This window comes from Torulaspora delbrueckii, chromosome 2 (genome assembly GCF_000243375.1).
Source record: "Torulaspora delbrueckii CBS 1146 chromosome 2, complete genome".
NCBI lineage: Eukaryota > Fungi > Ascomycota > Saccharomycetes > Saccharomycetales > Saccharomycetaceae > Torulaspora > Torulaspora delbrueckii.
In genome coordinates, this window is record NC_016502.1 from 441,218 (window position 1) to 469,094 (window position 27,877).

A 27,877-nucleotide genomic window follows, 5' to 3' on the forward strand; every position below is an offset into this window, starting at 1 on the left:
GCTATCCCCTGTGTGCCTTGCAGCGGTCTTTCTGGTGAAGGTGTTTATAAAAAGCCTTATCCAGAGAATCAAAGGTGGTACAAAGGGCCAAATTTGATTCAGCAGCTAGAAAATGTTGCTACGGATATTGCAGAAGAATACAAGGACGACATTGTCGATTCCAAGTTTTTATTCTCCATTCTGGAGGTCATTCCTTCAAGCAAGAATGAAGAAGCTATTATCACAGGAAAAATTGAGTCGGGCTCCATTCAACCTGGTGAGTCTATTACAATTTATCCATCGGGTCAAGGTGTTCTAGTTGATAAGATACAGACTGGCAATGATAAGCATGCTTCCCGAATCGCAGTAAAAGGTGACTTCGTCACTTTGAAGTTACGTCACGCCTACCCCGAAGACATAGAAGGTGGTGATCTGGGTGCTTCTGTTGACTACAACGTCGAAGCCTTCCGCAAATTTACCGTGCAACTGCTAACATTCAACATGGAGAGACCACTTTTGCCCGGAACTCCGTTCATCCTCTTCAGAGGTGTTTGCCAACAGCCAGCTAGGATCAGTAAACTAGAGTGCCTCGTGGATAAGAGCGATCCTTCTAAGGTGCTTAAAAAGAAAGTGAAGCATCTGGGTTCCAACAAGGCCGCCCTGGTTGAAGTTGAATTGACTGAAAGAAAGAGATGGATACCAACTCTCAAATTTAGTCAAAATAAGCATTTGGGAAGAGTTCTTTTCCGGAAGGATGGGAGGACTATAGCAGCTGGTGCAGTCATGCATTAGGGTCACCAATGGCCATATAGTTTTACATATGTTCACCCTACATAATCAAGAAATATGATCAGTATTCCCAGTACTATTGCCAATTATGGTGGTCATCTTAGCAGTACGTCCTGCTGCTCTCTTTGCTTTGGTCAATTGCTTATTGCCTTCCTTGATATTGAGGTCTATGTCTTCTTGACTATCTAGTATGTTGTTAATGTTCTGTGATTGCACTTGGAGATTGGCAGAGATATCGCTCTGAAGTGACACTATATCCAATATTGTCTTGTTTATCTTTTCAACTTTTTTTAATTGCTCATTTTTCTGATGAAGAAGCTCCTCATGCTCGGTTTCCAGCATCTGTAGCTGTTCTTGAGTTAACTTCGATATTGTATCCTCATATGTTTTGACTTCATCCTGTGTGCTTTCAACCAGATGGCTCTGTGATACCGAGCTGACGCTAACCAAGTCATCAGGTTCTCCTGGCCCAGAGTTTAGGTCCAGAGTCTCAAATTTCCTCTGGGACACCAGGCGCTCCTGTTGCATTGTAGAAAACTGCGAAGACACTATGCTCAGCCACATACTCAGCGATTTCAAAACTCCCGATCTAAAATCATTATTTGCATGGTAATACAGAGACATTTTTGGATCCGCACTTCCCTGGAATAAATGAATCATATGTGCTTGGGGTGTAAGAAACTTTTGGATGACCAGCTCTTGTCTCTTATTCTCGTAGTTTTCCAGCAGTTTGAATTTCTGTACATATTGGTGGAATTGTAACCTAAATTCGGTGTCAAAGTCGTCCTTATCACTCTCTGTCATATCCCTTTCACTCATATATTTCGGTTCCACCGATTTCAGCACTTTGCGCAGCTCAATCAATAGCCTGAGCAGCTGTTGGCATTCTTTAATGAATGAATCCTTCAGAATATACTTTTTTGTCTCTTTAGCATCAGTTCGGGCATTGTTCTCTTGCTGACCATCTCCCTCGATTATGTTCACGTATTCCTGGAATACTGACGTTAGGTTAGTCATCGAGTACACTTAACTTATGAACTTCTCAAAGTCTAATCAGAGACTAATGTAGAGCTTGATCAAACTTTGATATCCTCCCTCTTGGTTTTTGATCTTACTGAAGCCCTTAGAGCTGCGAATTCTCGATTAAGCTAAATTTTAGTCGCGTAAAAATCAACGTAGACACGTAAAGATGAGCTAACTATTATCGATTCAATTTGATAATAAGTGACTAACAGTATATCCACCATAGATCCACAAGAAACATGACTGGTCAGGATTTGCAAGAGCCTCAAACTCGGGTCGGAAACGCTGAAGAGCAGCAGTATTTGGACCTATGTGAACGACTCATTCAAGAAGGTGAGTTCAGACCTGATAGAACTGGTACAGGTACCTACAGCTTGTTTGCACCACCTCAGCTACGGTTCAACCTTGCCAATGACTCTTTTCCCCTGCTGACGACAAAGAAAGTTTTCACCAAGGGAATCATACTGGAGCTACTGTGGTTCATTTCTGGTTGTACTGATGGTAAGAAGCTATCTGAGCAGGGGGTCAAAATTTGGGAGGGAAATGGATCTAGAGAGTACCTTGATAAGCTGGGATTGCACGAGAGACGTGAGGGAGATTTGGGGCCGGTTTATGGATTTCAATGGAGGCATTTTGGTGCTAAATACAAGACATGCGATGACGACTACACTGGCCAAGGATTTGATCAATTGGCCGATTTGATCTCAAAGCTAAAGAACAATCCATACGACAGAAGAATCATCATGAGTGCATGGAATCCACCAGATTTCCCATCGATGGCTTTGCCGCCATGTCATGTCTTTTCTCAGTTCTATGTCAGTTTTCCTGAGAATGGAAAGCCAAGACTTTCTTGTCTACTGTATCAAAGATCCTGTGATATGGGACTAGGAGTGCCCTTCAACATTGCATCGTATGCGCTTCTGACCAAGATGGTTGCCCATGTCTGCGATATGGAACCTGGTGAGTTTATTCATACCATGGGTGATGCTCATGTTTACAAAGATCACATCGATGCTCTCAAGGAGCAAATATCTAGAAAACCAACTGAGTTCCCAAAATTGAGAATAAAGAGGAAAGTGGACAATATTGATGATTTCAGATACGAGGATTTCGAGATAAAGGATTATCATCCACAAAGTAAAATTCAGATGAAGATGAGTGTTTGAAGATACAAATTAATAGTGTGTGTATATATACAAACATCGGCAATACAAATTATTTCGTGACCATTTTTTTAAACTTTGCTCTATAAGTCTTGTTTGATGGTTTCACTTTGTTGGATCCTATGAGGTCGAATACGGACAGGTCTTCCTCGTGGAGTCGGAAACTTGATCCGCCACCACCAGATGAGTCGAATGTTTCATCATGTGCACTTGGTTGAATGTCGCAAATATCATTAATTATAGCATTTTTTAATAGCTTTCTCGTTTTGTTAGCTTTGGGTTTATTCGTAATATCTTTCAATATGGGTTTATTCGTAATGTCTTTCAATATGGGTTTATCTTGGAACGTTATTTTGTTCTTATTCATCGTACTTTCAGGCTTTTGTGCGACTAATGGTTTCGGCTGAGCTGGCAGAGTGGCCTCTGTAACAGCAAGTGTTTCCTCTTTGTCTTTAGACTGTGGTTTAGCAATTTGATTGTCTGAAGTGTCAACTACTGACTCTTTCAGTGTTATGGGAGCATTTGACCTCCTAGGTTGATGTCGTCTGTCTTTCTTCCTTGCGTTCGTGACTTGTAACTCGTGAATACTGGTGAATGTGGTGGCATCAACAAATTTCTCAGTAGGTCGTCTCATTTTAGCTCGTAGTGAAGGCAAGGTGTAGTCAATAGCCTTCCCTCGTGTCCTCCTTGTTCGCGTGAAGTCGATATCGCAGGCTCCGCTTCCATTATTAGTAGTAGGCATCACTTCATCAACAATTTTACTCCGGCCTCTAGCACCAGGAGTTCTCATCGAATGTTTAACTTTGTTTTGAGTTGAGAGAGGTACAAATGCAGCATCGTTTATTTCTCTCTCCTTCTGTGAAGTTATTACGGCTTCTGGTTCGTCTCTGAACACTTCAATCTTTGAAGATGATAATTGGTCTGTGCCTGCACTGGTCGACGGAGCTACTTCTTCCGGGATGGAGTACTCTATAATAGAATTCGTGAAATTGAATGAACCCTCTGCGTGATCGGAGCCCTCGTTATCATCCTGGGCGACAACATCATTTGCTGCATGCGACTCGATTGGTGGTTCAAGTTGCTCATCTTCTGACACGTCATCTGACACTTTACGTGGCTCTGGCTCTGTCTCTGGTTCTGGTTCTGGCTCAGGTTCATGGTAAGGGAAATCAAAATCTGTAGGAAGGAAAATTGATTCCCTTCTGGAGCTCTTTCGCCTCTTCTTCCGCGACAACCCATCGTCCTGTCTATCATTACTTTCGGTTGTCTCATTTGAACCTGCAGATCCAGTGTGAACACTCTGGTCATCTGCCTCTATGAATTGAATGCTATTCGCGGACTTTCTGCCCTCAATTGAAGATCCACTTGCTCGCCTATTTCGTAATATCGATCTTAAATCATTAGACCGACTTAAACTAGGTTCTGGTGAAAGGTTCTCCTTCGTTCTGACTCTGTCAAACATATGAAAGATTTCTTCAACCCGATGAGAAATACCATTCTCAAGTACGTCTAACTGCTCACTTAACCTTTTTTTATATTGAAACTCACCCATAGATACGGTTGATCGTAATGATACATTCTCCTTCACCAGCTCACCTACTTTTCTCTCCAACTCGCTCAGTCTCATCATCAATGAAGAGTTTGCCTTTGCCAGCTGCGTATTTTGTTGGGAGTAACTTGCTCTGATGGCCTCAACTTTGCTCGCTTGTGAATCCATCAAATTCTGCAACTCCTGAATCTGCGGAACACTTGAAATTACTCCAGATTCCTTAGTGAATCGCACTTTGCCGCCATCACCATTGTCTCTCACCTTCCTCCTCAGCGTTCTAGCCATCTCGACAATAGTTCGCACAACTCAAACCGAAATGATCTAGCGCTTCCAACAAGCCTCAGGAGTACTTTATTAATCTGGCAGTCGAGCTTACTTTGTGTTTACTGAAGCTCTTTTGTTTATTATTGTTTATCTTAAGCTTCATCGCGTAAGAATCACAGAAAACGATTCTCATCAATGAACCTTCAAGAACAGTTGAAATAGTATCCACAACCATTTGAAGATCATTTGATATAGAATTAGCCGCTAGTATGATGTCTTTGGAGGAACAAATACTGTGCAAGAGGCGAGAGCTGGCAGCTTTAAAACGAATTACTGGTTTAACCGAAGAAACTAAACTGCAACTAGACGAATTGGCAGGCCAGGTTCGTCAAATGCAGTCCAATGCAGAGACCGTGTCAGAAGTTATGCGAAATTGGAACTCTATCATGAGATCCATATCTCAGGCGGGCCTTAGTCTTTTACAATACGCAGATGGAGACTATGAGGTTGGCGCTTGGGCTCCCGAAGACGATAATAACGACGAAGAACGCGGAAATCCAACAGAACCTCCTTTGCCGGAGACATTGGTGAGAATACGGGTTGATGAAACAGACCAATGATTGTTTTAGGAATGTGCATTACTTATACATATACGTATGTATACAATTCTGACTTTTAATGAAATTCGACTATGCTTGATTCGTAATTTACTGCGCATCTGTTCCCGCTGCTCTCATTAGCCGATCCTATGATGGACTTGACGCGGGTTTCGAAGATTTTTCCAAGTCCTTCAACAGCCTTAAGCTCATTCTTGAAGCAGCCTTCTATATCATCGAGGTTATCAGTATATTGTTGATATTTGCTCGTCAGATATCCCTTGATCAGTACACTTTTGTCACACATTAGCTGATAGCTCGGTAGCGGGGACCCAGATCTGTATAATTCTTCGTCAAAATATTGACACAGGACTTGGTAGAAAGCTGTTTGAGTTAAATCTGCGACAGCAGCCCAGTCAGCTTCCGCTAGTATGCATCGTCTCCACACCATGGATATCAGTATCTTCTTGGTTTCAGAATCTAAAATGCCATACTCATACGCAAGGAGTTTTAGGGCACAGTAGAGACATTCTGTATTGTTTAACATGGTGTATATCTCGACAATCAGATCCAACGTTATGCTTTGCCTATTCTTCAATTTTTGAGCCACCTGATTAAAGACATTGTTTAACTCCGTTTCGAGGAATCTGGGTGCCACCTTGATGCCTTGTTCGTTGATTCTCTGGGCTAAATCATTCTGGCCGTCGATGATATCCAAGTCTGATTGTATTCTGTTGATCATGGATTCGTGATCAAGACTGTTATCCTCTGCTAGTGCGGTCAACTTGGCAATACTTAGCTGAAATTGGCGATCGTCAATTGGTTTGTCGATACCGGCTTTACCAGCGGCTACTTGGACCAAAGTTTCCGATGCCTTACTGTATTGTTCATCCAATATTTCTTGTATCCAACTAACATAACCATATTGCTTCGAACTGTTCAAGAACTTGACTAGCAATTCGTGTTGCTCGGGGAAGCGATTAAACAGGTCCCGTAGTTTGCCTTGTTCAATGTAATAATTGAAAAGAGTCTTAGCGAAATCATAACCAAACTTATTGAAGTACTGCGAATAGGTCTCCTGCGATCCATCGACATCCAATTGTTCTAGAGTCTCGACGAGTGATTCCATGTCATGGTAGAAGTCAGCAATTTGCAAAGAAAATTCCTGCAAGCCAAATTCGAACAATACGTGAACCCAATTAACATGATTCTCTCGATACATGTCCTCTATTTTTTGATGCAATTGCAATTTCTCACGATTTTCTCCTTCTTTGAACCACAATTTTGCTTGACTGAAACAATAATACAAAATTTTGGTAAGAACAACGATCCTTTCTTTATCATGTTCTGTGGGACTCGCCAGGGAGAATTTGAAATCAAAAAATAAATCATTAATGGCTTTCAAACCTTCCAAACTAACAAACCATGGCAAGTCTCTGCTAATTTCAAGTGGGTCTAGCTTTAGTTCACCGTATCTGATCGATTTTTCGCCTTGCTCCAAGGTGGCTTCGTAGACACAGTTATCTAATAAGTCTATCGCTGCACCTTTGAACGCTAGTGATCTTGATGATAGAGATTCGTTTGTCAATTTAGCTAAAAAGTTGGCGAAAATTTGAGGAAATTTATCCAAATGATTGCGAACTAGGATTTCCATGTCCAAATTGCCCTTTGTGCTCGATAGTACAGAGTTCCAGACCTCTGTGAGCTCTGAAGAGCCTTCCAACGAACCAAATAGCTTCAAACAGCAATTCATAATTTCAAATCTCTCCAAGAGGTCCAACTTTGCTTGTGGTGATATCCTATAATTGAAGTTCTCTTCAACAAACTTCAAGAGTTTGGCGTGGAGCTCGACACGTAAACTTAAATGCTGAACCAATGTATTCAGCATCGGTGGGATATATTTACCCGATGAGAAGAAAATCTCATCACTTGCCGACTTGAGGTCATCTTCGACTTCATCGTTTTCTAACGAAAGCTCCTTTGGTAGATTAAATTCGATCGGGCTGGGCGAAAGATCTGAAAAGTAAATGGCTTGGTCTATATGTGATTTGACAAAACCCACGTCCTCCTCTGCTTCAGATTTCTCCCTCTCTATCAGGCTTACCTCCATGACGCCAATTTTTTTGTCGATGAGGTATACTGAGTCTGAGCTGTAGCCTGAGCCAATGACATTCACATCATCACGGAAACTTACTATGTCTTCCCACTTTCTCCTTAGTGGGTAAGTAGAATCCAAATTGGAACTTACTTGAGTCAAAACTACCGCATCTGAAAACAGCACAAATACCGTTGTCATATGCCTCACTTCCGTTCCCAGATAATCTGGAATGTAAAGCTTTGGTTTGTTATCACCGCAGGGAGAAACGTATGTGTTGAGTCGATAGGTGGAAAATATTGTAAAACTGTTCGTCTTTTCATCAAGCAGAATCGTTGATAAGATGTAGTAAGTTTCTTTATCGTTTTGGATGCTCGACAAGATTAGGTGAGCAGATGATGTATCGGAAAATAGAGGATGGGAGCCTAAGATTTGTAATGAACCATGAGCAAAAGGGTACAGATCTTGCAGTGATTCCAGAATCTGCTCATAAATGTTGATCTCTACCCTCTTAAAAGAGTGTGAGCCAACCGATAACTGCCATGTTTGTAAATCACCTCCTCTTGTCATCATGTATAATAATCTTTCCCCTCTACCTACAATGGGTCCATTCTTTAGGGATACAATCTCCTTATAAGCATTCAGCGAATGAAAAAAAAATCCTCTTTGAGACTTTATCAATTGTTGTTTAACTTTAACATGCGGTCTCCCGGTTGAATCCCTGATAGCGATGAAGAGTAATCTTTCATGAGACGTTGTAATAACAATCCCCGCTGGTTCGCAGTTTATGGCCTGCTTTACCACTTCATCATCCTTCAAGTTCAATTGCAAAGTGTGCGCTTTATTCTTGGAAAGCTGCAAATGCAGATTATTTATCGAATCGATGTCCTCATAGTAAATGAATTGTCCATTTTTCCTGTGTATAATACAAATGCCACCAGAAGAACCAGCAGAATTATCCAAAAACATTTGAGTAGAGTCATCGACAGCTGACGGGCGTGTGAACAGACATTTTGGTGGCGAACTTAGTACCTCAGACTCCTCATGTAAGGGAACTCGAGAAAAATTCACATTTCTTTGAGTCGATTGGTAGTCCCATATGTATAAGTGATCAGCATCATTGACCAAAGCCTTGCCCAAAAACACATCAACAGTTCCTTCCAAGTACTCCTCATTCAATGGGAGTGAAGATAAATCTGGCGTCAATCTTTTCACGACGTATTTATCATTCTCAGTTAAAACCTTGACATTATTGAATTTTCCCTGATTCTGGTGATGTTCCAAGGATGTATCGATTGCCGAGGTCAGATATTCGCTCGTATGGGTCTCATTGACCATTGAGGAGCTGCTATCCACTAAGTCATCATTTTCCAATTGGGCTATCGAACTATTGAGTTCCTTCCTCAATTGGAACAAAGGGCGGCCCGCACTCATTTCTTACCTTCCAATTAGGAGAAAGAGTGTTTAATCAATAATTCACTAACCGCGGAAGGTGCTGAATAACCTCTAGAGCACCTGTTCAACCTCTTATTGTTGATGTTTGTATAGCTAAGAACTGGTAAACTCTTACTGGCCGGATCACAGTTAACGACTCACAAGATGAAATTTTTCACTTCAATCTAGCTCATCGCATCAAAAACCACTGCTCATCGCCATTTAAGTAGTGTATTCAGTGCACAGTTAATAATCCCAGAATCTGACTGAGAACCATTTGCCAGGATGATCAGAACTGTCAAGCCAAAGAATGCTAGATCTAAGAGAGCTCTGAAGGACAGAGAGTCGAAAATGGTCGAAAACGTCAAACAAGCGCTGTTCGTGCCCGGCCAGACATCGACCAAGTTATTGCACGATGTAATGGTGGATTTAAGTGCTATGAAGAAACCTGATATCAAAAGATTTGACAAGAAAAACAACATTCGTCCATTTGAAGATCCTGCACCATTAGAGTTTTTTAGCGAAAAGAATGATTGTTCGTTGATCGTTCTAGCGACCAGCTCTAAGAAGCGGAAGAATAATTTGACTTTTGTTCGTACATTTGGGTACAGAATCTATGATATGATTGAGCTGCTGATTGCAGAGAATTATAAATTATTATCGGATTTCAGAAAACAAACTTTTGCCATTGGTATTAAGCCATTATTCTCATTCCAAGGTTCAGCATTTGATACCCATCCAGTTTATAAGCATGTCAAGTCATTGTTTTTAGACTTCTTCAGAGGCACAACGACCGATTTGCAAGATGTGGCAGGTTTGCAATTCGTGATATCGGTCACCATCCAAGGTGATTTCCAAGACGGTGAACCACTCCCAAATGTACTTTTCCGTGTTTACAAACTGAAGACTTACAGAAGCGAACAAGGTGGTCGCAAGTTGCCAAGAGTGGAGTTAGAAGAGACTGGTCCACGTCTAGACTTCAAGATTGGTAGAATTCATTCGCCTTCTGCAGAGATGGAGAAGGATGCTCTGAAGAAGGCTAAACAATTGGAAATGAAGGCACCAAAGAACGTTGAGACCGATTTGATGGGTGACAAGTTGGGTAGAATCCACATGGGTAAACAGGAGTTGGGTAAGATGCAAACGAGAAAAATGAAAGGTTTGAAATCTAAATTCGATCAAACCGACAACGACGTTGAAGACTACATAAACGACGACGAAGAAGAGCTGAATAAGGAAATCAACGGCAAGGAAGAAGGTGATGATACGTATGGTGAGGACTACGTGACAGCAACCGAGATCGAAGAGGAAGAACCTGCAGCTAAGAGGCACAAGAAATAGTCAATTCGTCGAGAAATTCATTGTATCATACATATATAATTAAGAAATATAAGAGATGTTTCACAACCTATCCGTGGCATTCTAATTCTTTGCCTTTACCTTTTCAGCATTTTCAATTAGTCTCAACATATTTCTCAATAACATGGAAATGGTAACCTTACCAGTCATTGGAACGTATAATGATGCCTTGGTTTTAATACTGTCATCAAAGTTCTTTTCCGAAGAGAAATTTATGCAAACTGTCCCATCTCTGACATACTCAGTAGGAAATTTGTATTTTGGCGATGGTACACCGGTGATAATAACGTCAGCGTCTGCGCAGCACTGTTTCAGGAGATCTTCCGAATATGGACCCAAGTCTTCAACGTGATGTTTTATAAATTTCAAACTTTCACCACGAGTAAACTTTTGTACGTTATTCACGTCGACTGAAAATACGATAGCACCATCGTTAGCTAATAGTGCAGCTAATGGTCTGCCGACAATTTCTGATCTGTTCACTATAACAACTTTCTTACCATAAAGTCTGTTCCCCTCTGGCAACAAAGTGTTATAGATCTTCAAATACTCGAGAATTTTAACAATGGCTAACGGTGTGCAGGGCAAGATAGACTTTAATTGCTTTTCGTTGTCCAAATATCTAATATTGTGGTACATGTTTTGATAATAAACGTGGTTCAACCCTTCTACATCTTTCTCCCTAGCCACAACCTGCTGTAGATACTGATCTTGTGCATTACCGAAAATTGGATAGTAAACCATAATACCATCAACGGCATCGTCTCTGTTAGCCTCGATGATAGCCTCTTCCAAGAAATCTTTCTCGTCCACTCTCCTCAATTCATAACGAAACCCCATTGACTCACTAGTCTTCTTAGTCCACGAGGCATACATCTCAGCAGCAGGATCACCATTGGCGAGAAATCCTACAAGCAGAGGGCCTTCAGGCCGTATACTTTTTAGAGCTTCCACCTTTTTAGTGATTTCGTCCACATATTCTTTGGAAATCTTAGAGGCTAGGACTGTAATTCCTGGTTTTGCTACAGCTTCAGATCCAGACATCTCGTAACTTTCTTGTACTTTCAGAAAGTTATCAAATCAGATGGATATTCTTCTTTGAATGAAAGAACCTCGATTAAATAACCCAAGGCACTTTAGAGACTCAAGCAAAATCAGCAAAAGTAATCATGAATTGCAATTTGTATTAATCGATGGGCTTAAATCACTGAATTATTATCAACTTTTATTAACCGAAGTCAAAAAAGGTGAATAGGCAGCCATATCACACGTGAAATTCACGTGCTCAACTTAGCTGTAAGCACTCTTATTGACTTCAAGGAGGTACTGCTATGGTATGATGACCTGCGAAGCTCAATTTGGGTCCTAAAGCTTTCTCTGTTGTTGTGTTTTGCCCTTCTTTATAGAGCGCTCGCTAGATCACTTCGAAGAATCCTTAAATGGCTAGGCTAACTATTGTAAAATCACCGAGCTAAGGCACAAAAGGGTCGATATCGAGGAGTTCAAGGAGTGTCAATACGTGCTTTGAGTAATGGGATTGAGATCCGGTTCACGAGAAATGCACCAGAAGGAGCATACTGGAACTTCGGGTCTGTATATGGGAAATCATAGAAGTGGTAGTAGTTCAAATTTGGTATCGTCATTGATGAAAGCTTGGAGGATATCTTCTGTGGGATCGCCTTCTCCACCACGTCAGCATATTCCTCCCTTGGATACTTCCTTTAGTAATGATGGAAACTTTGAGGCTATCTCGAGGCAGCACACAGGTGCCGCAAGAAAGTCAACGTCTTCTCCTTTGAGGTATACTAGTCCTGGGTTTAGTACCAATGGTAATAATGTCAGTAGAGGTGAGAGTCCCAGGCCTTCAAAGAGTCATGGCAGTCGTCATCATAGTAGCGGAAATGGTAGTAGGAAGAATGTGAAATATTTTAAGGATTTAGATGAGGATTGGAGTGCAGTTATCGATGATTACAACATGCCGATACCAGTGATGGCAAATGGGGGTGTTGCTTCCCCTGCTACACCTAAAGCTACAAGATCTTCCTCTATAACGACTACGCCAAGTAATTCTACTACTGGACTAGCTTCTGCAAACGCGACCTTTTCATACCCACAGCTGCCTCATTTACAGAAATCTCTAAGTTCAGAGTTAAGATCACAGTTAGAGCAAGAGAACGAGCGCGATGCACAAGAATTAAACTCCATCATGCAACGAATAGCCAAGTTTGATGCTATTCTAAAAAACAAGCACATTATAAATCAAAATGAACTGCGGCAAATAAGCTGGAATGGTATTCCAAAGCCACATAGGAGCGTTGTTTGGAAACTCTTGATTGGATACCTGCCGGCAAACTCAAAAAGACAACAACCTTTATTGAAGAGGAAACGGAAGGAGTACTGTGATGGGCTGGCACATATCTTCTCGGACCAACACTCTAGAGATGTGCCAACATGGCATCAAATCGAAATTGATGTGCCAAGAACGAACCCTCATATACCACTCTACCAGTTCAAGTCGGTGCAGACTAGTTTACAACGCATCCTATACCTATGGGCTATTAGACATCCGACCAGTGGATACGTACAGGGCATTAATGACCTCGTTACACCATTCTTTCAAACATTTCTAACCGAATATTTGCCCCAAGCACAGATAGACGACGTGGAAAAACTCGATCCAATGACATATATGGGCCAAGATCAACTAAAGGATGTGGAAGCCGATACATTCTGGTGCCTGACCAAGCTCCTCGAACAAATTACAGATAATTACATACATGGACAACCAGGGATATTAAAACAAGTAAAAAATTTGGGCCAACTTGTGAAAAGAATCGATCGAGACTTATACGAACACTTCCAGAAAGAGAATGTCCAGTTTATTCAGTTTTCCTTTAGATGGATGAACTGTCTTCTCATGAGAGAGTTTCAAATGAGTGCAGTAATAAGAATGTGGGACACTTACCTCTCGGAGACATCCTTAGACACAGCAACCTCCTCCTCTCTATCTTCAGATCTGGTCCCTCCACATACCCCCACAGAACAGATGAAGGCAACTTTCCAAACTCCAACGAAGGATTTTGCCTCGCCGAGCTCCACCTCGGGAATAGGTGGCGATGAAATTGCTAGAATAAGACAATCTTCACTCAATGAATTCCATGTATTTGTTTGTGCGGCTTTCCTGATTAAATGGAGTGATCAATTGATGGAGATGGACTTTCAAGAGATCATCACGTTTTTGCAGAATCCTCCAACCAAAAATTGGAAGGACTCTGATATCGAGATGCTACTGAGTGAAGCCTATATATGGCAGTCATTGTACAAAGACGCTACATCGCATTGGCAATGAACCTTTTGTCCAAGAGAAATCTTCTTATTCCACGCTTTCGTTCAAATTTTCTGAGCGACGCTAACTCATCTCATTGAAAATTCAGAAAGAGAATCTCTATATAACGTAATACCAATTGTAGCATTATTAGACGCCGGTGAGGTTTAAGATACCCTTAATCTCTCGTTAAGCATCCAAGACTCATTTGTTCTCAATAGCAGAACGAAGTTTTCAAAGTGTTGCCATTTGGTAAATCACCGCTGTTGAGACCGAGGGCATCGATATCGAAGTGCTGCACGTATCGCATCTTTGCTAGGCCTAAGTCATCGAAAAGGCCGCCATTGAAGGAAAAGAAGCATAGAGAGTTTCAAGATACGTTAAGAATTTCGTCCATGTACACTTTGACCCCGGTAACTCATCCAACAGCAGACACAAGGCATCCTTTGCTGCTATTGCAATCTCACCATGGCGATAGGTACTTCTTTGGTATGGTAGCAGAGGGCTCTCAGCGTAGTTTGACAGAAGGAAAAGTCAGAATTTCCAAGTTACAGGATATCTTTTTAACAGGTCAGCTCGACTGGAGTAGCATTGGCGGTTTGCCCGGAATGATCCTTACTATTGCTGATCAGGGAAAGGATACTCTCAACTTACATTATGGAAGTGATGTATTGAACTACATTGTTTCTACCTGGAGGTATTTCGTTTTTCGATTTGGTCTATCTTTGAAGACTAATATCATGAATGATCAAGAGATATATAAGGACTCCATTTTGTCAGTTAAATCAATCATAACTTGTATGAGTACTGAACAGAGTAACAATTTCACAGAGAAAGAAGAGAGTGTTCTGCGATCGATTGTGGCCAATATGTTTCCCAAAAATGCACCTACGAGCAAGTATGATCCCTCTTCGGACCCATATCTAAATGTTGAGCTTCCAAGGCTATCTCATACTCCAAAAATTTCGACAAGTTATGAAGTTTCCTTTCACCCAGTTAGAGGAAGATTTAAGCCAGAAGAAGCCGTCCGCCTTGGTGTGCCAAAAGGGCCCTCTTTTGGTAAGTTGGCATCAGGCCAAACCATAACTTTGGAAAACGGTGATGTGATCACACCTGACCAAGTTCTCGAAAGGGAGCGTCACTTTCCCAAAATATTGGTTTTAGCCATTCCTGATGATAGCTACATTCAAAGTTTCCATGAAAAGTTTGAGAACTATGATTGTCAAGATTTGGGTATTGTTTACTATTTCTTGGACGCAGATGTCACTATTAATGATGATTTAATCAAGTTCATGGAGAGATTTGGGAACACGGTCCAACATTTCGTTTCGCATCCAAAAGTTTGCCCCAATAGCATTGTCTTTAGAGGAGCCGCCATGATTGCATTGAAGCTGAAAGCTATGCAGCAGGATAGTTATAACTTACCTAGAGAAGAGACAGTGCTCTCAAAGGAATTTTTCGAATGTTTTCAAAAGGAAGTCGTCGACGGGACGACACTACAACAATCTCAAGAGCCACCGCTCACATCTAGTATTCCTAGCGATCAAGTCCACGTATTCTCGCAGAACAAGGAAGTTCAAATCGAGTCCTTCACAAAGGGTGAAGAGGAGATGAAGATAAAGCTTGACTTTAAGCCTCTAAGACCTTTTTCGTGGCAACATGCATACAAGAAGCATGTTGAGCCTCTAAATCTGCGTCGCGGCTCCTTCGAAAAGGTCATCGGTAGTCAAATCAACACCGACAATTTCAACACTGCCGATAAAAGGGCAAACGTTGAAATTGTAACACTAGGAACCGGGAGCGCCTTGCCTTCGAAGTATCGGAATGTTGTCTCGACGTTACTCAAGGTCCCATACAAAAATGCCGGAGGAGAACTACAAAACCGAATGATTTTGTTGGATGCTGGTGAGAATACCCTAGGGACGATAAAGAGGAACTTTTCATCCATTGCGATTCGAAATATCTTCCAAGATTTGGGCTTGATTTATCTTAGTCACTTGCATGCCGATCATCATTTGGGTATAATAAGCATTTTGAATGAGTGGTACAAACACAACAAACATAGAGAGGAAAGTATTTTGTACATTGTGACACCCTGGCAATATAACAAATTCGTTAACGAATGGTTACAATTGGAGGAGCCCCACCTATTGAGTAAATTAAGATATGTCAGCTGCGAGCATTTGATAAATGATTCATTTCTCAGACGAGAGACCAAGCCTTTAGATCTCGATCAGTACCTTAACGTGGTCGGATCAGATGCTAGGAAGAGGCGTAAACTCGAAACGGATACGAATTCCTCCTTCAGGCAGGTGGAAGATATAAAAGCTATGTTTAGAGGTCTGAATATAGCCGGTTTCCAGACTTGCAGAGCCAAGCATTGTAACTGGGCCTACTCTAACTCCATTTCATTTTATATGAGCTCTACTTCAAGGAAGTTGTTCAAGCTTTCATATTCTGGTGATACAAGACCGAATATTGAGAAGTTTTCAAAGGAAATTGGCTATCGCTCAGATTTATTGATTCATGAGGCTACGCTGGACAATGAGCTAATCGAAGATGCAATCAAAAAGAGGCATTGTACCATCAACGAGGCTATTGAAGTGTCCAATGAAATGAAAGCTGAAAAACTAATCCTAACGCATTTTTCCCAGAGGTATCCTCAGGCACCTCAAATTGATAACAACATATTAGTAGAAGCCAAGGAATATTGCTTTGCCTTCGACGGCATGATAGTCGATTTCGAGAAGCTTGGAGAGCAAAAGAGCATTTTCTCTCAACTGAATAAGGCGTTCATCGAGGAGAGGAAGCAAGAAGAGGAGAGCGAATGAAAAAACGTCCTTTATATCAAGATACACAGCAAAGCATGTAAATAACGCCTAATAATGGTGTTGATGGATATTCATTATTTTTTTTTACAAGTTAATTTGATAGAAGGTCTCCCACAGCTCTATAGCTTCCTTTTGGGCTTCTATCGCCGATTCTAAATATATTTCCATACTATTCCTGAAATCTTTGATTTTTTCTGTTTCGAACAAAGTTACCTGTTTCTTGATCTGATAACCTACCTCTTGCCAGCTCTTCTTGATCAGGTCAAAACGTCTTTGTAAAATAGCGACTTCATTTCTTGTACTACTTGCTTTATCGTTATTACCTTGGTTCGAGCTATTTTGTAGCTTATCCCATTGAACGTGTTTTTTGGTCAATTCGCTCTCAACTATCACCAGATATTGACCTAATTTGGCTCTCTGATTGAATATCGCCTTCAAACTTGCTAATAGACGAATATACTCATCTAGTGTAGCCCCCAAAGTGAGTGCCTCCTGCAACGAGCCTCTTTCAAGCGACTCCTTAATTCTCCTATGAGTTTCTGCGAAGCTAGTAAGCAGGTCTGAGCTCTTCTTTGTGACCTCCAGAGCTGCGAGTGATTCGATGGTCTTGGAAAATTCTTCAGTAACAGAAGCCAATTCGTTCCTCTCGGAATCCACTAACTCCAGAGATTTATCGAGTTGCCTTAGCTTCTCATCTAGGATCTCTGCATTCTGAGACTGCTCGCCGAAGAACTCATCTGCCTCGGAGTATTTGGGTAGAGAAGAGAAAGAAAGGCTCATAAATCTTTTCTGTGACTCGCCATCAATTCCTCCATTCTTGATGACGGCTGCAGCATCTTCAGCACCCAACAATTCAATCTCACTGATATGTATCTCGGATAGGTCGTTGTTATCATTTGACGCGGCCGATCCTGTGGCTTGTTCCCTTTTCTTAGCAGTTTGCGAGAACGTTGAACTTGTCAAGAACATTATAAAATCCTGATCATCTTGCAATTCGAAAGTATTGGCAATTCGGCTCAGCATCCTTTCCATTTGGAACCTTCTGTTTTCAATGAAATCCTGTTTGAATCTACCTACTGTCTGTTTCTCAGGTGGCGGAGGTATGATCATACCCCAATGATTACTTTGGAGTTGACGATAAAGCCACCTGAAATCAGTGTAGCGTCTATTGACCCTTGCAATTTTGCCTTCTATCAAGTCAGACTCTGCTACTACGGTGTATTCAACGTGCGCAGACGTCAGCTCCCCGACCTTGACTGGATCTGTCACTTCGATATTAAATTTGATTAGCTTTTTGTCTGTTTCCGAAATTTTTCCATTGCTTTGTTCATCAGTGGCAGCTACCTCTTCGACATCATTTGACCTAACGTTGCCTGATTTTTTGGGCGATAGTTTGAAAAGTGGTTCATTCACCTGTTCTAGAATAGTGTTACTCCTTGATGTTCTTCTTTCGTGTGGTTCTTGCTCTTCAAGCGACTCGTCGACAAACTCTTCCTCTTTCTTGATTTCTCCCAGTGGATCAGCAATCTTAGCTTGCGTAATCTTTTGCCCGGTTAGCTCAGAATTACTCAACGGACGACGACGAATTCTTGCTGACTTGAATAACACTTGCGGCTTCCCGCTAGATCTATTACCGTTGGTTGTGGCTGTGGTATTCGGATCGGCATTCACTGAATTCACTTCTTCATCTCCAACTAACGGTAAATATGTGCTTCCCGAGAATAGAGGCTCGTCCTTCGTCGGTGAAGCAATCTCAGGTTCACCTTTAGCAACCTGGAACTCGCTAAGAGTACCTTCCTGAGGTGCCAACTGTTCTAAAAGACTCTCCTTCAGAGGTGTTCCGTAATCTTCAGATCGCCACTCTATCTTTCCATCCGCCAGAACCACTCCAACATCCTCTGAAGCTACAATAGCCTCATCTGCTTGTATTGCATTGTCGCCAGTTGACAAGTTGTTAAAACTGTTACTGAGCTCATTCTGAGGTTCTTCCTTTTTATCACCTAACTCATCCCAAACTGGGGCATTCAAGTCCTCTTCGTAATCCATAACGGATGTTCCTGAAACCCTTAACGGTTGATTTGGGTTAGTTGGTTTTTATATGGTTTAAGTATTGATTGGACCCTTTAGGAGTCGACGAAATTATCACAACAAAGTAACAAAATGAACAAAATTAATCAAAGCATAGGCAAAGAGCCGAGCGATGAAGGCCTCAAGGTTGGGAACCGATGATGGTGAAAAGAAGGTAGGCAAGAAAGAAGCTGAGAAGCCAGTTTCCGTGATGAATAGGCGTTTTTCCTTGTGGAATTTCTGGATTGCCTCGTTGGCCTTGAAACTTTTGCTGATGCCAGACTATTTTAGTACAGATTTCGATGTACATCGAAATTGGCTGGCTATTACGAATGAACTCCCATTAAAGGAGTGGTATTATGAGAAAACTAGTCAATGGACGCTGGATTATCCTCCATTCTTTGCATATTTCGAATGGTTATTATCTCAATTCGTGCCTAAGATAGTCAAAGAGGATGGGGCTCTAGATATAGTTGAAATTGGTCAATTTGGCTGGCCTACGGTGGTTTTTCAAAGGCTGACAGTGATTTTCAGTGAGGTATTGTTGTTTGTTGTACTACAAGTGTTCGTCAATACCAGCTCTGCTACTGAAAAGACAAGAAGCTTCGTTGTGGCTTCTAGTATTGTTCTTTCCCCAGGCTTTTTAATGATTGATCATATCCATTTCCAGTATAATGGTTTTCTTTTTGCACCATTGATAGCCTCCATAGTAGCCGCAAAGCATAAGAAGTACATGTGGTGCGCAACTTTCTATGCTATAGCTCTCTGCTTTAAGCATATATTCCTTTATTTGGCCCCATGCTATTTTGTGTTTCTGTTGCGCGCATACGTGCTCAATTTTAAGAACTTCGAGTTCAAAAGCTACAAGGATTTGATCTTCATTGTACAGTGGAAACATCTGTTCAAGATGGCGTCGGTTGTTCTAGGAATTTTTTTCATCTGCTTTGGGCCATTCTTGTACGATCTTCCTCAGGTTATGACTAGGCTTTTCCCATTCTCTAGAGGTCTCACTCATGCCTATTGGGCTCCAAATTTTTGGGCTATATACTCCTTCCTGGACAAAATTTTGACATTTGTGATGCTGAAACTGCCTTACGTTCATGCATTTGCAACTAAGTTTATTTCTCCACCTTTAATCCCAGAAAGCTTGGATGATTTGAAGGAACGCCTGGTTCAGAACAATAGTGGCACCAAGGGTTTGGTCCAAGATGTCTTTTTCGCAATTTTGCCTCAGATATCACCAAAGTTGACTTTCATACTGACAATGTTCTATCAAGCTCTGGCTGTGATTCCTTTATTGTTCGATCCATCTTTCAAGAGATTTATCGGGTCTTTGACTCTTTGCGGCTTATCATCTTACCTTTTTGGATGGCATGTTCACGAGAAGGCAATTATGCTGGTCATCGTCCCGTTTTCGTTCCTTGTTGTTTGTGACAGAAGGCTGCTTTCCTCCTTCATGCTGGTTGCAGCTGCGGGATATGTATCGTTGTTCCCACTATTATATGAGCATCAAGATTTCCTCTTGAAATGTCTGTACACTATCGCGTGGTGCATCATCTACTTTTATGCCTTCAGAAAGACTTCGCAACTCACTACCAGCGTAGAACGCAGAGTGTTCTTCCTAGATCGTTTATCGACAATCTACATCTTCTCTTTGTTGCCCCTCGTCATTGGAGTACAATTTTTTGAAGTCATGAACTGGAAATATCTTTCCTTCCAAAAGTTTGAATTCTTAGGTCTGATGGCATACAGTATTTACTGCTCCTTAGGCATTATCAGCGCATGGATAGGCCTCTCATGGATGTATAACTTTGACGAGCCACTGTGGATGACAAACGAATAACCTTGCATATACAGAGCCAGAGAGTAGTAATTATTCGCACTCTTATAAATTAAAGTCTATTACATAAAGTACTAATATATTGGTCTAGATGTTACAAAGCAAAAACAGTACACGCTACTGTTACCTATCTGCTACAAGCCTTTTTAAAGCTACCCTTGCGTCCTCCTGTTCGGATCCTATGGATACGGATTTGATTTGATCTGTCATTGTATCGCCCGAAGGGCTCTTAGCGAGCAAACCTGGGATGTATTTAGCCGTCAGTGATCCATTCATCGTTTGTTGAATAAGTGGTGTGTAACCGACTGCTGATGTGATAGGTGCGTTTTGAGTCTTCGGCGTGGAAGGTTCGCCTAAGATCTTATCCGCATTACCTAAACTTAAACGGGCCCTAGCCGATGTTGTTTCTCGACTTGGAGAAGAGTTTACGCTAAAATTATTATCCTGGGGATGAGTTCTGTTAAATCGACTTCTATCAACAGCAGAACCCTGGCACGCTGAAATGAAAACGGTGTTGGAATCCTGTCTTTGCGGGCTGAAAGCTCTTGGTGAGCCCCAATTAACCCACGAAGGTGGCGTGTTGAAACATAAATGATGTTTTGGCGATCCCTGTGACTGGTTATATATTACTTCAGCCCAATTCCCTTCCACGTCATCTGTAAGCAGCAGCGGATCGGCGCTAGAAAATTTGAAAACGTATTGTTGCCTTTGTGCCTCCAACTTGTCCTGTAGTACCTTGCCCTCTTGGTTCTTCCTCGAAGGTATTCTATTCCTGGGCGAAAAAGTGACAACGTTTGATGGAAGGCCAAGATTCATGAGATGGCCCTCGTTTCCACTGTAAAGACCAGCTTTAGGAGTGGAAACAATATCCAATAGAACTTGATCTACGCTTGTATTTGGGGTAAAACCTGTTCTCATCGCGAATGAAGTTCTTGGAGTAGACGGAGGTTGAGGTGATTTTATTATCGAGGACATTGACATTGACGTTCCATTATTCGATTTGAAAGGCTCATCCTGAACTTCAGGAGCTATACCCTTTTTCTGCGATACGGTAGAGTTTCTCATCTGCTTTAGCAAGCTCAAAACACGGCTTTTTTCACTAGTGGAGATAGTTGTTTGAGAAGCTCCAGTCGTCACTTCTGGTTTTCTCACCTTAGCATTTTCCTTAATAGGTGAGGTAAGTGGTGAAGATCCCGCTATAGAAGCCCTACCATTCTCTCCTATCGTTAGGGAGAACTTGAACTGTTGAAAATCTTCTTCCTGGACCTTATCTTCCGAACAATCATATGCTGCAACTGGCGGAGAGCTCTTTAAAGACATCTTCGATGATGAATGGAAAATACTATCGCTCGATGACGAAACGGAACTCGGAGTACAAGACCGGTTCACAGTTGGCCTCTTCGTGGGCGTTGTCAACAACTTTCCTCTGTATCTACCCTTGGCAGTCGAACCAGGTCCGCTCAACGGAGTGTCGCTACCGGCTGCACCGGAGCTACTACTGGTCCTCCTGATTCTTGGTGAAGGATTAACCTGACCCACCTTCATCATTGGTCTAGAAAAACTCGAAGCGCCTAATTTTTGCACTTTCATTGAAGAGTGAGCCATGGGACTTTCCAACGGATTGGTGTATTCCTTCGTTATTTGAGGTCTACCTCTCTTCCTCACTGGCTGATCCATTCTTGATCGTTCCTTCAATTAGCCAAGTTCTTTATCAAGAGTAGCAAACTTGAAACTCAAAACCACTCTTATAAACTGTAATGGCTCCAATATTCTGAAACCATGAAACTAGTTTGAGAGGCTCTCATCCCCATCATAGCTTTCACTCATGCTCTTTGACGCGCCAGCTTGCTTCATCTCTTTTCCCGAAAGGGCAAAATCTTTAAAAATTGAAAAAATCTGGGCCAAAACGCGTATCGATGAGCACTTTAGTAGTCAACTAAAGGCGATAGGAGGTCCATTGGTGGCCGCATGATTTTAATGCCATGGGGTCCAGGTCCGTTACGGCCAAGAATTCGTTTCTGTAACCGATGGGTGCCCTCGGTTGCATGTCCGTGGCTTGCAACTGCAATGCAGCAGGTCGGAAGTATTGATTAGTTTCCTACGTAGACTACAAGTCGATTATATCTGGCTTAGGTCCTAAAGGAGTGATCCCAAGTGGGTTGATTCTCGAGTGGGACCGGGTGTAATGTAGCTTTATGTGGTCAAAGTCCGTGGTGAGCTTGAACGCATCGTGGTTCCAGTACAGGTTCCTTAGCCACAGATTAATGTATGGATATCCGTTTCTGATAGTTCTAAAATTGCACTTGAAATGTTGCACGTAGACCGGGTCGAATCTGACTATTGTAGTGTAAAGCCTAACATCTGCCTCGGTCAATTGGTCACCTACAGCGTAGTAATGTTCCAGGATAGAATTTTTGTCGCTGTACTTGGACTCTAATTCCTGGTAATTCTTCTTGAGAATATTTTCTACTTTGTCGAGATGGGTAAAGACGTTTGTGACTTCGCTTTCATATATTGCTGGGTTCTCTGCGAACCCGCTTTTGTAAACACCATTATTGATATTGTTGTATACCCATTCGTTGAAATCGTCAATCTGGGATTGTAGTTTTGAAGGATACAAGTTCACATCTCTGTATTCCTTATCGACAAATTCGTCAAAAACACCACTGTTGAAGATCCGGATGATATCTGCACTCTCATTGTTAACAATTCTCTTCGTCTCTGTGTCCCATAGTAGTGGGACAGTGTACCTAGCGGAGTAGTTGGGGTCATGTTCGAAGTAGAACTGGCTCAACCTTTCGAACTGTTGGTTTGGGTCAAAAGAAGCATCCTCAAACAAACGAGTACTATCATTTAACGTATGACCATGCGCAACAGAGTGATCACGAGTAGCAGAAGCTATGCCACCTGCCGGTGTGTAGAATTTGGGATCTTTCTCATCTGAACCCTTTAATAATCTCCAACCCTTATCATCCATGTGCCAGTGAACAACGCTAACACCAATCACTGAGGTCAATCCCTTGAGCACTCTAGTAATCAAAGTCCTGTGAGCCCATGGACAAGCTAGCGAGACATATAACCAGTATCGGTTCTTCGCAGGCTTAAACACGGGGTTATTAGGTGAAATCACGTCCTTGAACGAGGAAACTTGCCTTTTGAAAGCACCATCTTTATCGCTTGCCCACTTCTTCGACATCTTTGCACTTGTGTAGTGAAAGCGTCGGCAATGGTTTCAATTAAAGATGTGGCCTCCTTATATAGACGATGTACCCTTTAAATTAGCAAGAAATTACACTCCCATAAGTAAGAAACCACTGCTTACGTAAGAGTGGCCAGAACGAATGCCCTTAAGTGGCTATGACCATTTCATTAGAAAGAGAAATATATATACTAAAGCACCACTTGTCAAATGTGAGTATAATACGGAATAAATAATCTTGTGTGATGGTTAGAAAAATCTTTGAAATTGCGGGTTAACATGAAATCATTTTATCTTATCGTCTTATTTCTTGGTTGGTGGGTTGAAGACAATCTTTCTAGTCTTAATACCTGCCCATTTGAATTTCTTGACCCAGACAGATAGCAAGTATAGAGACGATAGTATAATGATAGCTTTCAAACCAAGTCTCTTTCTCTCATCATGTTCCGGTTCAGCACACCAATGTAGGAAGGTAGTGACATCCTTAGCCATTTGGGAAGTAGTAGCTGGAGTACCATCTTCGTATTCGACCAAATCATCGAACAAGACTCTGGCCATAGCGATGGATCCACCTGGGAAATATGGGTTGTAGTTAGCGCCTGGAGGCAAAACGACACCAGCTGGAGGCTCATCTGGATAACCGGTCAACAGTGAGAAGATATAGTCGGCACCACCGTGTCTAGCCTTGACGATCAAGGAAAGATCTGGAGGCAATGCACCTTGGTTGGCAGCTCTAGCGGCCTGTTCATTAGGGTATGGACCTGGGATATAATCAGCCAATTTACCTGGTCTCTTCTTTGGGTTACCTTGCTCATCTGGCTCATCATCGTATTCAAATTCTGCTGCCATATCACGAACTTCATTGTTAGTGTGAGATACACCAACCAGAGTTCTCCAGGCGACTCTATCCAGCGAGTGGCACGCAGCACACACTTCACGGTAAACTTGGTAACCTCTTCTGATAGATGCATGATCAAAGGTCTCGAATGGACCATTTTGAGACCAACCGTAAGCTGGTGAATGCAAACCATGTTCGGCAGCGGTCATAGCTTCGGCAGTCAAAGAATCCGCATACAACATAGCTGAAGCACCAATACCACCAACGATGGCACCACCGACTAGCAAGTTTCTACCCAATTGTGAGCCAGCTTTCGAGCCAGCAGCAGTGGCGAACCCTCTGTGAGCTGCACGTCTTGCAAATTGTGAAAACATCTCTCTTTTTCAATAAATAGGTATGATTAGCAACTAATTTCTCAACTTAAAACAACCAATGTGAAGCGAATCGACTCGATAATATATCACAACTAGTATCTGGTCCAAACTCGAGCTGTACTTAACCCCTGCACTCCTCGACTATGCCCTGTGAATTGTACTTCGGTTATATCGATCATAACGGTTTGAAGCTTTAACGGTTTTTTCAACTGAAAATTTCGAATTGGCGATTTTTTATTCGACGCTGATTGGTCCGACGAAATATACGAGAACTGGTAGTAACTTGGGTGATATCGGTGGGTGTGAGTGGTCTCAACGGAGTTGATGAGATGAGAAGTAGAGGTGTTTATCTCGCGGAGGCTCTCCAAAAATTGTAGCGAAGGGGAATTACGATCTTGTCATTTAATGGGATAAGAGCTGTTTTTACATCTTTATAAAATCAAGTAATATTCTAGCAGTTGACGATTGGGTTTTAATGTACATATTCAGCTGAGCTTATGTCTGTTTTGATTATTTTATTAATCTATTCAAATTTAAGTTATGTTCTCAAAACTCACTTTTCTCGTTCTTGACTAGGCGATAGCTGCAAAATCTAACCTATAGATGAAAGATTCAAGAGAACTGTGGTACGTAGTACGGCCCTTATAAGCTCGCATAAGCTCATGCATAGTATCATATAGACTCATACCCGATTCAATACGTATGGACGTCCGGTACAACTTTCTTAATACACTAGATCATTATCCATGCGAGCTGATACGAACATTATGGACTTTACAATCGCTCGACCTACAGCAATCAGAGCCCAATGTGCCTGAAGAACGCCGAAAATGGTTAGCTATGCAAATGTCAACACAAGCTGAGCTCTTAGAACAGCTAACCGAGGAACGAATAAAAGCACTACAAAGTCATAGGGAGGATTTGGTTCAATTACAAGGTATTAGAAAGAGATGTAAAGTAGTACGAAAGAGACAACGAAATCAAGCAGTGAAAGAGAAGGCCAACAAGCTCACCATCAAGTTGAATTTGAAGCCGAAAGGTCATACACAACCAGCAAGGGTTCAAAATGTCAAAAGCATAGAGGAGGAACCAGAAGAAAAATACTGTTTCTGTAATAACGTATCTTATGGAGCTATGATCGCTTGCGATAACGATAATTGTCCATTAGAATGGTTTCACTACGGATGTGTTGGAATGAATAAGCCACCTAATGGCAAATGGTACTGTAGCACCCAGTGTCGCGAACAAGCAAAGAAGAGAAAATGATTTTAGTTATAAAAGTATATAATTAATCATCTTACAAGTCCTTCTTCAAAGTACCCATGAAAGCATGCTTTTCAGCAGGAGTTTGGAATCTACCCTTACCGAACTTGGAAGCAGTGTCAATCCATTTCAAGTTAACTTCTTCCAAAGCCTTTCTTGAAGTGTTGGTGTACAAGGACTTTCTCAAAGTAACAACTCTCTTTCTGGTACCTGGAATAGAACCCTTAACCATGACGAAGTCGTTGTTAACGTTACCGTAAGCAACGAAACCACCCATTGGAGTAATAGTCTTCTTGGTTCTGTCAAAGTTGGTGGAAGCGTTAGATTCATCTTCACCCTTACCGACTCTGTAAACCTTGTGGTTAATAGAAGTTCTGTGATGGTAACCTCTTTGACCAGCTCTAGCAACGGACCACATAACGTGGGCTGGATGCCAAGCACCAATACAAGCAACCTTTCTCAAACCTCTGTGAGTCTTTCTTGGTAGTCTCTTGGTACCCCATCTGTGGGTAACACCTTCGAAACCGTGACCCTTGGTGACAGCGACAACGTCGATCATTTCGTTTTGTTCAAAGACAGAGTCAACAGCGACAGTCTTTTCGAAATGTTCACGAGCCCAGTCAACCTTCTCGGAGATAGAACCACCGTTCAATTGAATTTCAGCCAAATGAGCCTTCTTTTGAGACAATGGAGTCTTTCTAACTTGAGTGTGAGCCAAGACTCTGACGACAGTAGCGTACTTCTTGATTCTGGCCAACTCTCTTTCGACAAGAGCACCATCTTGAGCGTATTTACCAGAGTACTTGGTGAAAGCCTTCTTCTTAGACTTGTACCAGTTCTTGTAAAATCTTCTCTTGATCTCATCAGACAAATGTTCAGCCCAAACAGTGGTCAAAGATCTCAAACCTCTTGGAGTTTCGACGTAACCAACAACACCAACAACAACGATTGGTGGGGTGTCAACAACGGAGACAGCTTCGACGATTTCACGCTTGTGGAACTTGGAACCTGGTCTGTCCAAGTCTCTCACAATAGTGGTCATACCAGCTTTGTAACCCAAGAAGGAAGTCAAAGCAACTGGCTTAGACTTGTCGTCCTTTGGGAAGGACTTAACTCTACCTCTGATGGAGGCAGCTCTCTTTCTTGGCAAGAAACCCAAATGACCGTGACGTGGTGCTTCGTATTTTCTGTGAGACATTCTAGATGATGTTTGTGGGGAGATCAGAGGGAAGAAAGATTACTATTGAATGTAAAGACCTTTTGAAGATCTATAGTCTTTATACTCTAGCGTCATCGAGAATGAAAAATTATTGAAAATTTTTTCGTGTGACTGTTTTTGTCGACTTTTGAAAATTTAAAAAAAAAAAATTTTGAATCAAGTAGTTCTGGGTTTATCAGAGATATATGATAACAAACTAGTAAGATTCACGACTACTTCTCATGGCACAATAATATTCCAAATTCGACTAAATGAGACAATAATTAAGTAGGGGCATAATTATAATTATGAATTGCGGTGGTTGAGTACTAACTCTCCGTTCTTCTATTTACGATCAGAGAATATTAGGCTAATCTTCTTGAACTCTTTTAATTTCTCCTATTCCCCGTCTGCATGACCATCTTCGTTCTGAGTGTAATATGATCGACGAGGAAGATACAAAGTGTAAATCCCTGGCCTAGTTTTGGTGCGTGGGGGAAGCAGGCCGGAAAAACTTGGGACTCTATTTTTCCGAGTGGGCCTTCCTGGAAAAACTTCTGTTGCGGGGGGGGGAGAAACTAGATTTTCCGTGCGGGGCTTCTTAGAGGGCCTCTCGGAAAAATTTTGGCCCCATTTCTTGGCCTTTGGTGGGCAGATTTTTCCGACTGACGCAGGCGGAAAAACCCCACTC

General features: G+C 41.8%; 17 protein-coding genes across 17 annotated transcripts in view; 8 read left to right on the forward strand and 9 right to left on the reverse strand.

Moving 5' to 3' along the window:
• Nucleotides 1–771, forward strand: part of TDEL0B02430 (uncharacterized protein) — a gene marked incomplete at both ends in the record, with an annotated part of 2,196 nt that extends 1,425 nt beyond the window's left edge. Inside the window, one exon of the mRNA XM_003679535.1 lies at nucleotides 1–771. This exon is cut by the window's left edge and continues 1,425 nt beyond it. Coding sequence (XP_003679583.1) covers nucleotides 1–771 — 771 coding nt within the window.
• Nucleotides 772–816: 45 nt separating this feature from the next.
• Nucleotides 817–1,785, reverse strand: UFE1 (Ufe1p; the record flags this gene model as incomplete). Its single annotated transcript, XM_003679536.1, has 1 exon — nucleotides 817–1,785. One exon carries the CDS (start codon nucleotides 1,783–1,785, stop codon nucleotides 817–819), a length of 969 nt encoding a protein of 322 aa, XP_003679584.1.
• A 245-nt stretch (nucleotides 1,786–2,030) lies between these two features.
• On the forward strand, nucleotides 2,031–2,957 carry CDC21 (thymidylate synthase; the record flags this gene model as incomplete). Its single annotated transcript, XM_003679537.1, has 1 exon — nucleotides 2,031–2,957. The coding sequence occupies one exon, from the start codon at nucleotides 2,031–2,033 to the stop codon at nucleotides 2,955–2,957; it is 927 nt and encodes a 308-aa protein (XP_003679585.1).
• A 49-nt stretch (nucleotides 2,958–3,006) lies between these two features.
• On the reverse strand, nucleotides 3,007–4,788 carry SGO1 (Sgo1p; the record flags this gene model as incomplete). Its single annotated transcript, XM_003679538.1, has 1 exon — nucleotides 3,007–4,788. One exon carries the CDS (start codon nucleotides 4,786–4,788, stop codon nucleotides 3,007–3,009), a length of 1,782 nt encoding a protein of 593 aa, XP_003679586.1.
• Nucleotides 4,789–5,039: 251 nt separating this feature from the next.
• On the forward strand, nucleotides 5,040–5,387 carry DAD2 (Dad2p; the record flags this gene model as incomplete). Its single annotated transcript, XM_003679539.1, has 1 exon — nucleotides 5,040–5,387. One exon carries the CDS (start codon nucleotides 5,040–5,042, stop codon nucleotides 5,385–5,387), a length of 348 nt encoding a protein of 115 aa, XP_003679587.1.
• Nucleotides 5,388–5,442: 55 nt separating this feature from the next.
• On the reverse strand, nucleotides 5,443–8,892 carry NUP133 (Nup133p; the record flags this gene model as incomplete). The annotated part of the gene is made up of 1 exon (XM_003679540.1): nucleotides 5,443–8,892. The coding sequence occupies one exon, from the start codon at nucleotides 8,890–8,892 to the stop codon at nucleotides 5,443–5,445; it is 3,450 nt and encodes a 1,149-aa protein (XP_003679588.1).
• Nucleotides 8,893–9,177: 285 nt separating this feature from the next.
• RPF2 (rRNA-binding ribosome biosynthesis protein RPF2) lies at nucleotides 9,178–10,233 on the forward strand (the record flags this gene model as incomplete). The annotated part of the gene is made up of 1 exon (XM_003679541.1): nucleotides 9,178–10,233. The coding sequence occupies one exon, from the start codon at nucleotides 9,178–9,180 to the stop codon at nucleotides 10,231–10,233; it is 1,056 nt and encodes a 351-aa protein (XP_003679589.1).
• An 81-nt stretch (nucleotides 10,234–10,314) lies between these two features.
• Nucleotides 10,315–11,295, reverse strand: MTD1 (methylenetetrahydrofolate dehydrogenase (NAD(+)); the record flags this gene model as incomplete). Its single annotated transcript, XM_003679542.1, has 1 exon — nucleotides 10,315–11,295. One exon carries the CDS (start codon nucleotides 11,293–11,295, stop codon nucleotides 10,315–10,317), a length of 981 nt encoding a protein of 326 aa, XP_003679590.1.
• A 487-nt stretch (nucleotides 11,296–11,782) lies between these two features.
• GYP1 (GTPase-activating protein GYP1) lies at nucleotides 11,783–13,600 on the forward strand (the record flags this gene model as incomplete). Its single annotated transcript, XM_003679543.1, has 1 exon — nucleotides 11,783–13,600. The coding sequence occupies one exon, from the start codon at nucleotides 11,783–11,785 to the stop codon at nucleotides 13,598–13,600; it is 1,818 nt and encodes a 605-aa protein (XP_003679591.1).
• Nucleotides 13,601–13,971: 371 nt separating this feature from the next.
• Nucleotides 13,972–16,407, forward strand: TRZ1 (tRNase Z; the record flags this gene model as incomplete). Its single annotated transcript, XM_003679544.1, has 1 exon — nucleotides 13,972–16,407. One exon carries the CDS (start codon nucleotides 13,972–13,974, stop codon nucleotides 16,405–16,407), a length of 2,436 nt encoding a protein of 811 aa, XP_003679592.1.
• An 84-nt stretch (nucleotides 16,408–16,491) lies between these two features.
• On the reverse strand, nucleotides 16,492–18,453 carry VPS5 (sorting nexin 1; the record flags this gene model as incomplete). Its single annotated transcript, XM_003679545.1, has 1 exon — nucleotides 16,492–18,453. The coding sequence occupies one exon, from the start codon at nucleotides 18,451–18,453 to the stop codon at nucleotides 16,492–16,494; it is 1,962 nt and encodes a 653-aa protein (XP_003679593.1).
• Nucleotides 18,454–18,607: 154 nt separating this feature from the next.
• Nucleotides 18,608–20,317, forward strand: ALG8 (dolichyl-P-Glc:Glc1Man(9)GlcNAc(2)-PP-dolichol alpha-1,3-glucosyltransferase; the record flags this gene model as incomplete). Its single annotated transcript, XM_003679546.1, has 1 exon — nucleotides 18,608–20,317. The coding sequence occupies one exon, from the start codon at nucleotides 18,608–18,610 to the stop codon at nucleotides 20,315–20,317; it is 1,710 nt and encodes a 569-aa protein (XP_003679594.1).
• A 120-nt stretch (nucleotides 20,318–20,437) lies between these two features.
• Nucleotides 20,438–21,991, reverse strand: MSA1 (Msa1p; the record flags this gene model as incomplete). Its single annotated transcript, XM_003679547.1, has 1 exon — nucleotides 20,438–21,991. The coding sequence occupies one exon, from the start codon at nucleotides 21,989–21,991 to the stop codon at nucleotides 20,438–20,440; it is 1,554 nt and encodes a 517-aa protein (XP_003679595.1).
• Nucleotides 21,992–22,421: 430 nt separating this feature from the next.
• Nucleotides 22,422–23,510, reverse strand: ECM4 (S-glutathionyl-(chloro)hydroquinone reductase; the record flags this gene model as incomplete). Its single annotated transcript, XM_003679548.1, has 1 exon — nucleotides 22,422–23,510. The coding sequence occupies one exon, from the start codon at nucleotides 23,508–23,510 to the stop codon at nucleotides 22,422–22,424; it is 1,089 nt and encodes a 362-aa protein (XP_003679596.1).
• Nucleotides 23,511–23,816: 306 nt separating this feature from the next.
• CYT1 (ubiquinol--cytochrome-c reductase catalytic subunit CYT1) lies at nucleotides 23,817–24,725 on the reverse strand (the record flags this gene model as incomplete). Its single annotated transcript, XM_003679549.1, has 1 exon — nucleotides 23,817–24,725. One exon carries the CDS (start codon nucleotides 24,723–24,725, stop codon nucleotides 23,817–23,819), a length of 909 nt encoding a protein of 302 aa, XP_003679597.1.
• A 702-nt stretch (nucleotides 24,726–25,427) lies between these two features.
• On the forward strand, nucleotides 25,428–25,991 carry YNG1 (Yng1p; the record flags this gene model as incomplete). Its single annotated transcript, XM_003679550.1, has 1 exon — nucleotides 25,428–25,991. One exon carries the CDS (start codon nucleotides 25,428–25,430, stop codon nucleotides 25,989–25,991), a length of 564 nt encoding a protein of 187 aa, XP_003679598.1.
• Nucleotides 25,992–26,022: 31 nt separating this feature from the next.
• RPL3 (60S ribosomal protein uL3) lies at nucleotides 26,023–27,186 on the reverse strand (the record flags this gene model as incomplete). Its single annotated transcript, XM_003679551.1, has 1 exon — nucleotides 26,023–27,186. One exon carries the CDS (start codon nucleotides 27,184–27,186, stop codon nucleotides 26,023–26,025), a length of 1,164 nt encoding a protein of 387 aa, XP_003679599.1.
• Nucleotides 27,187–27,877: the final 691 nt, after the last annotated feature.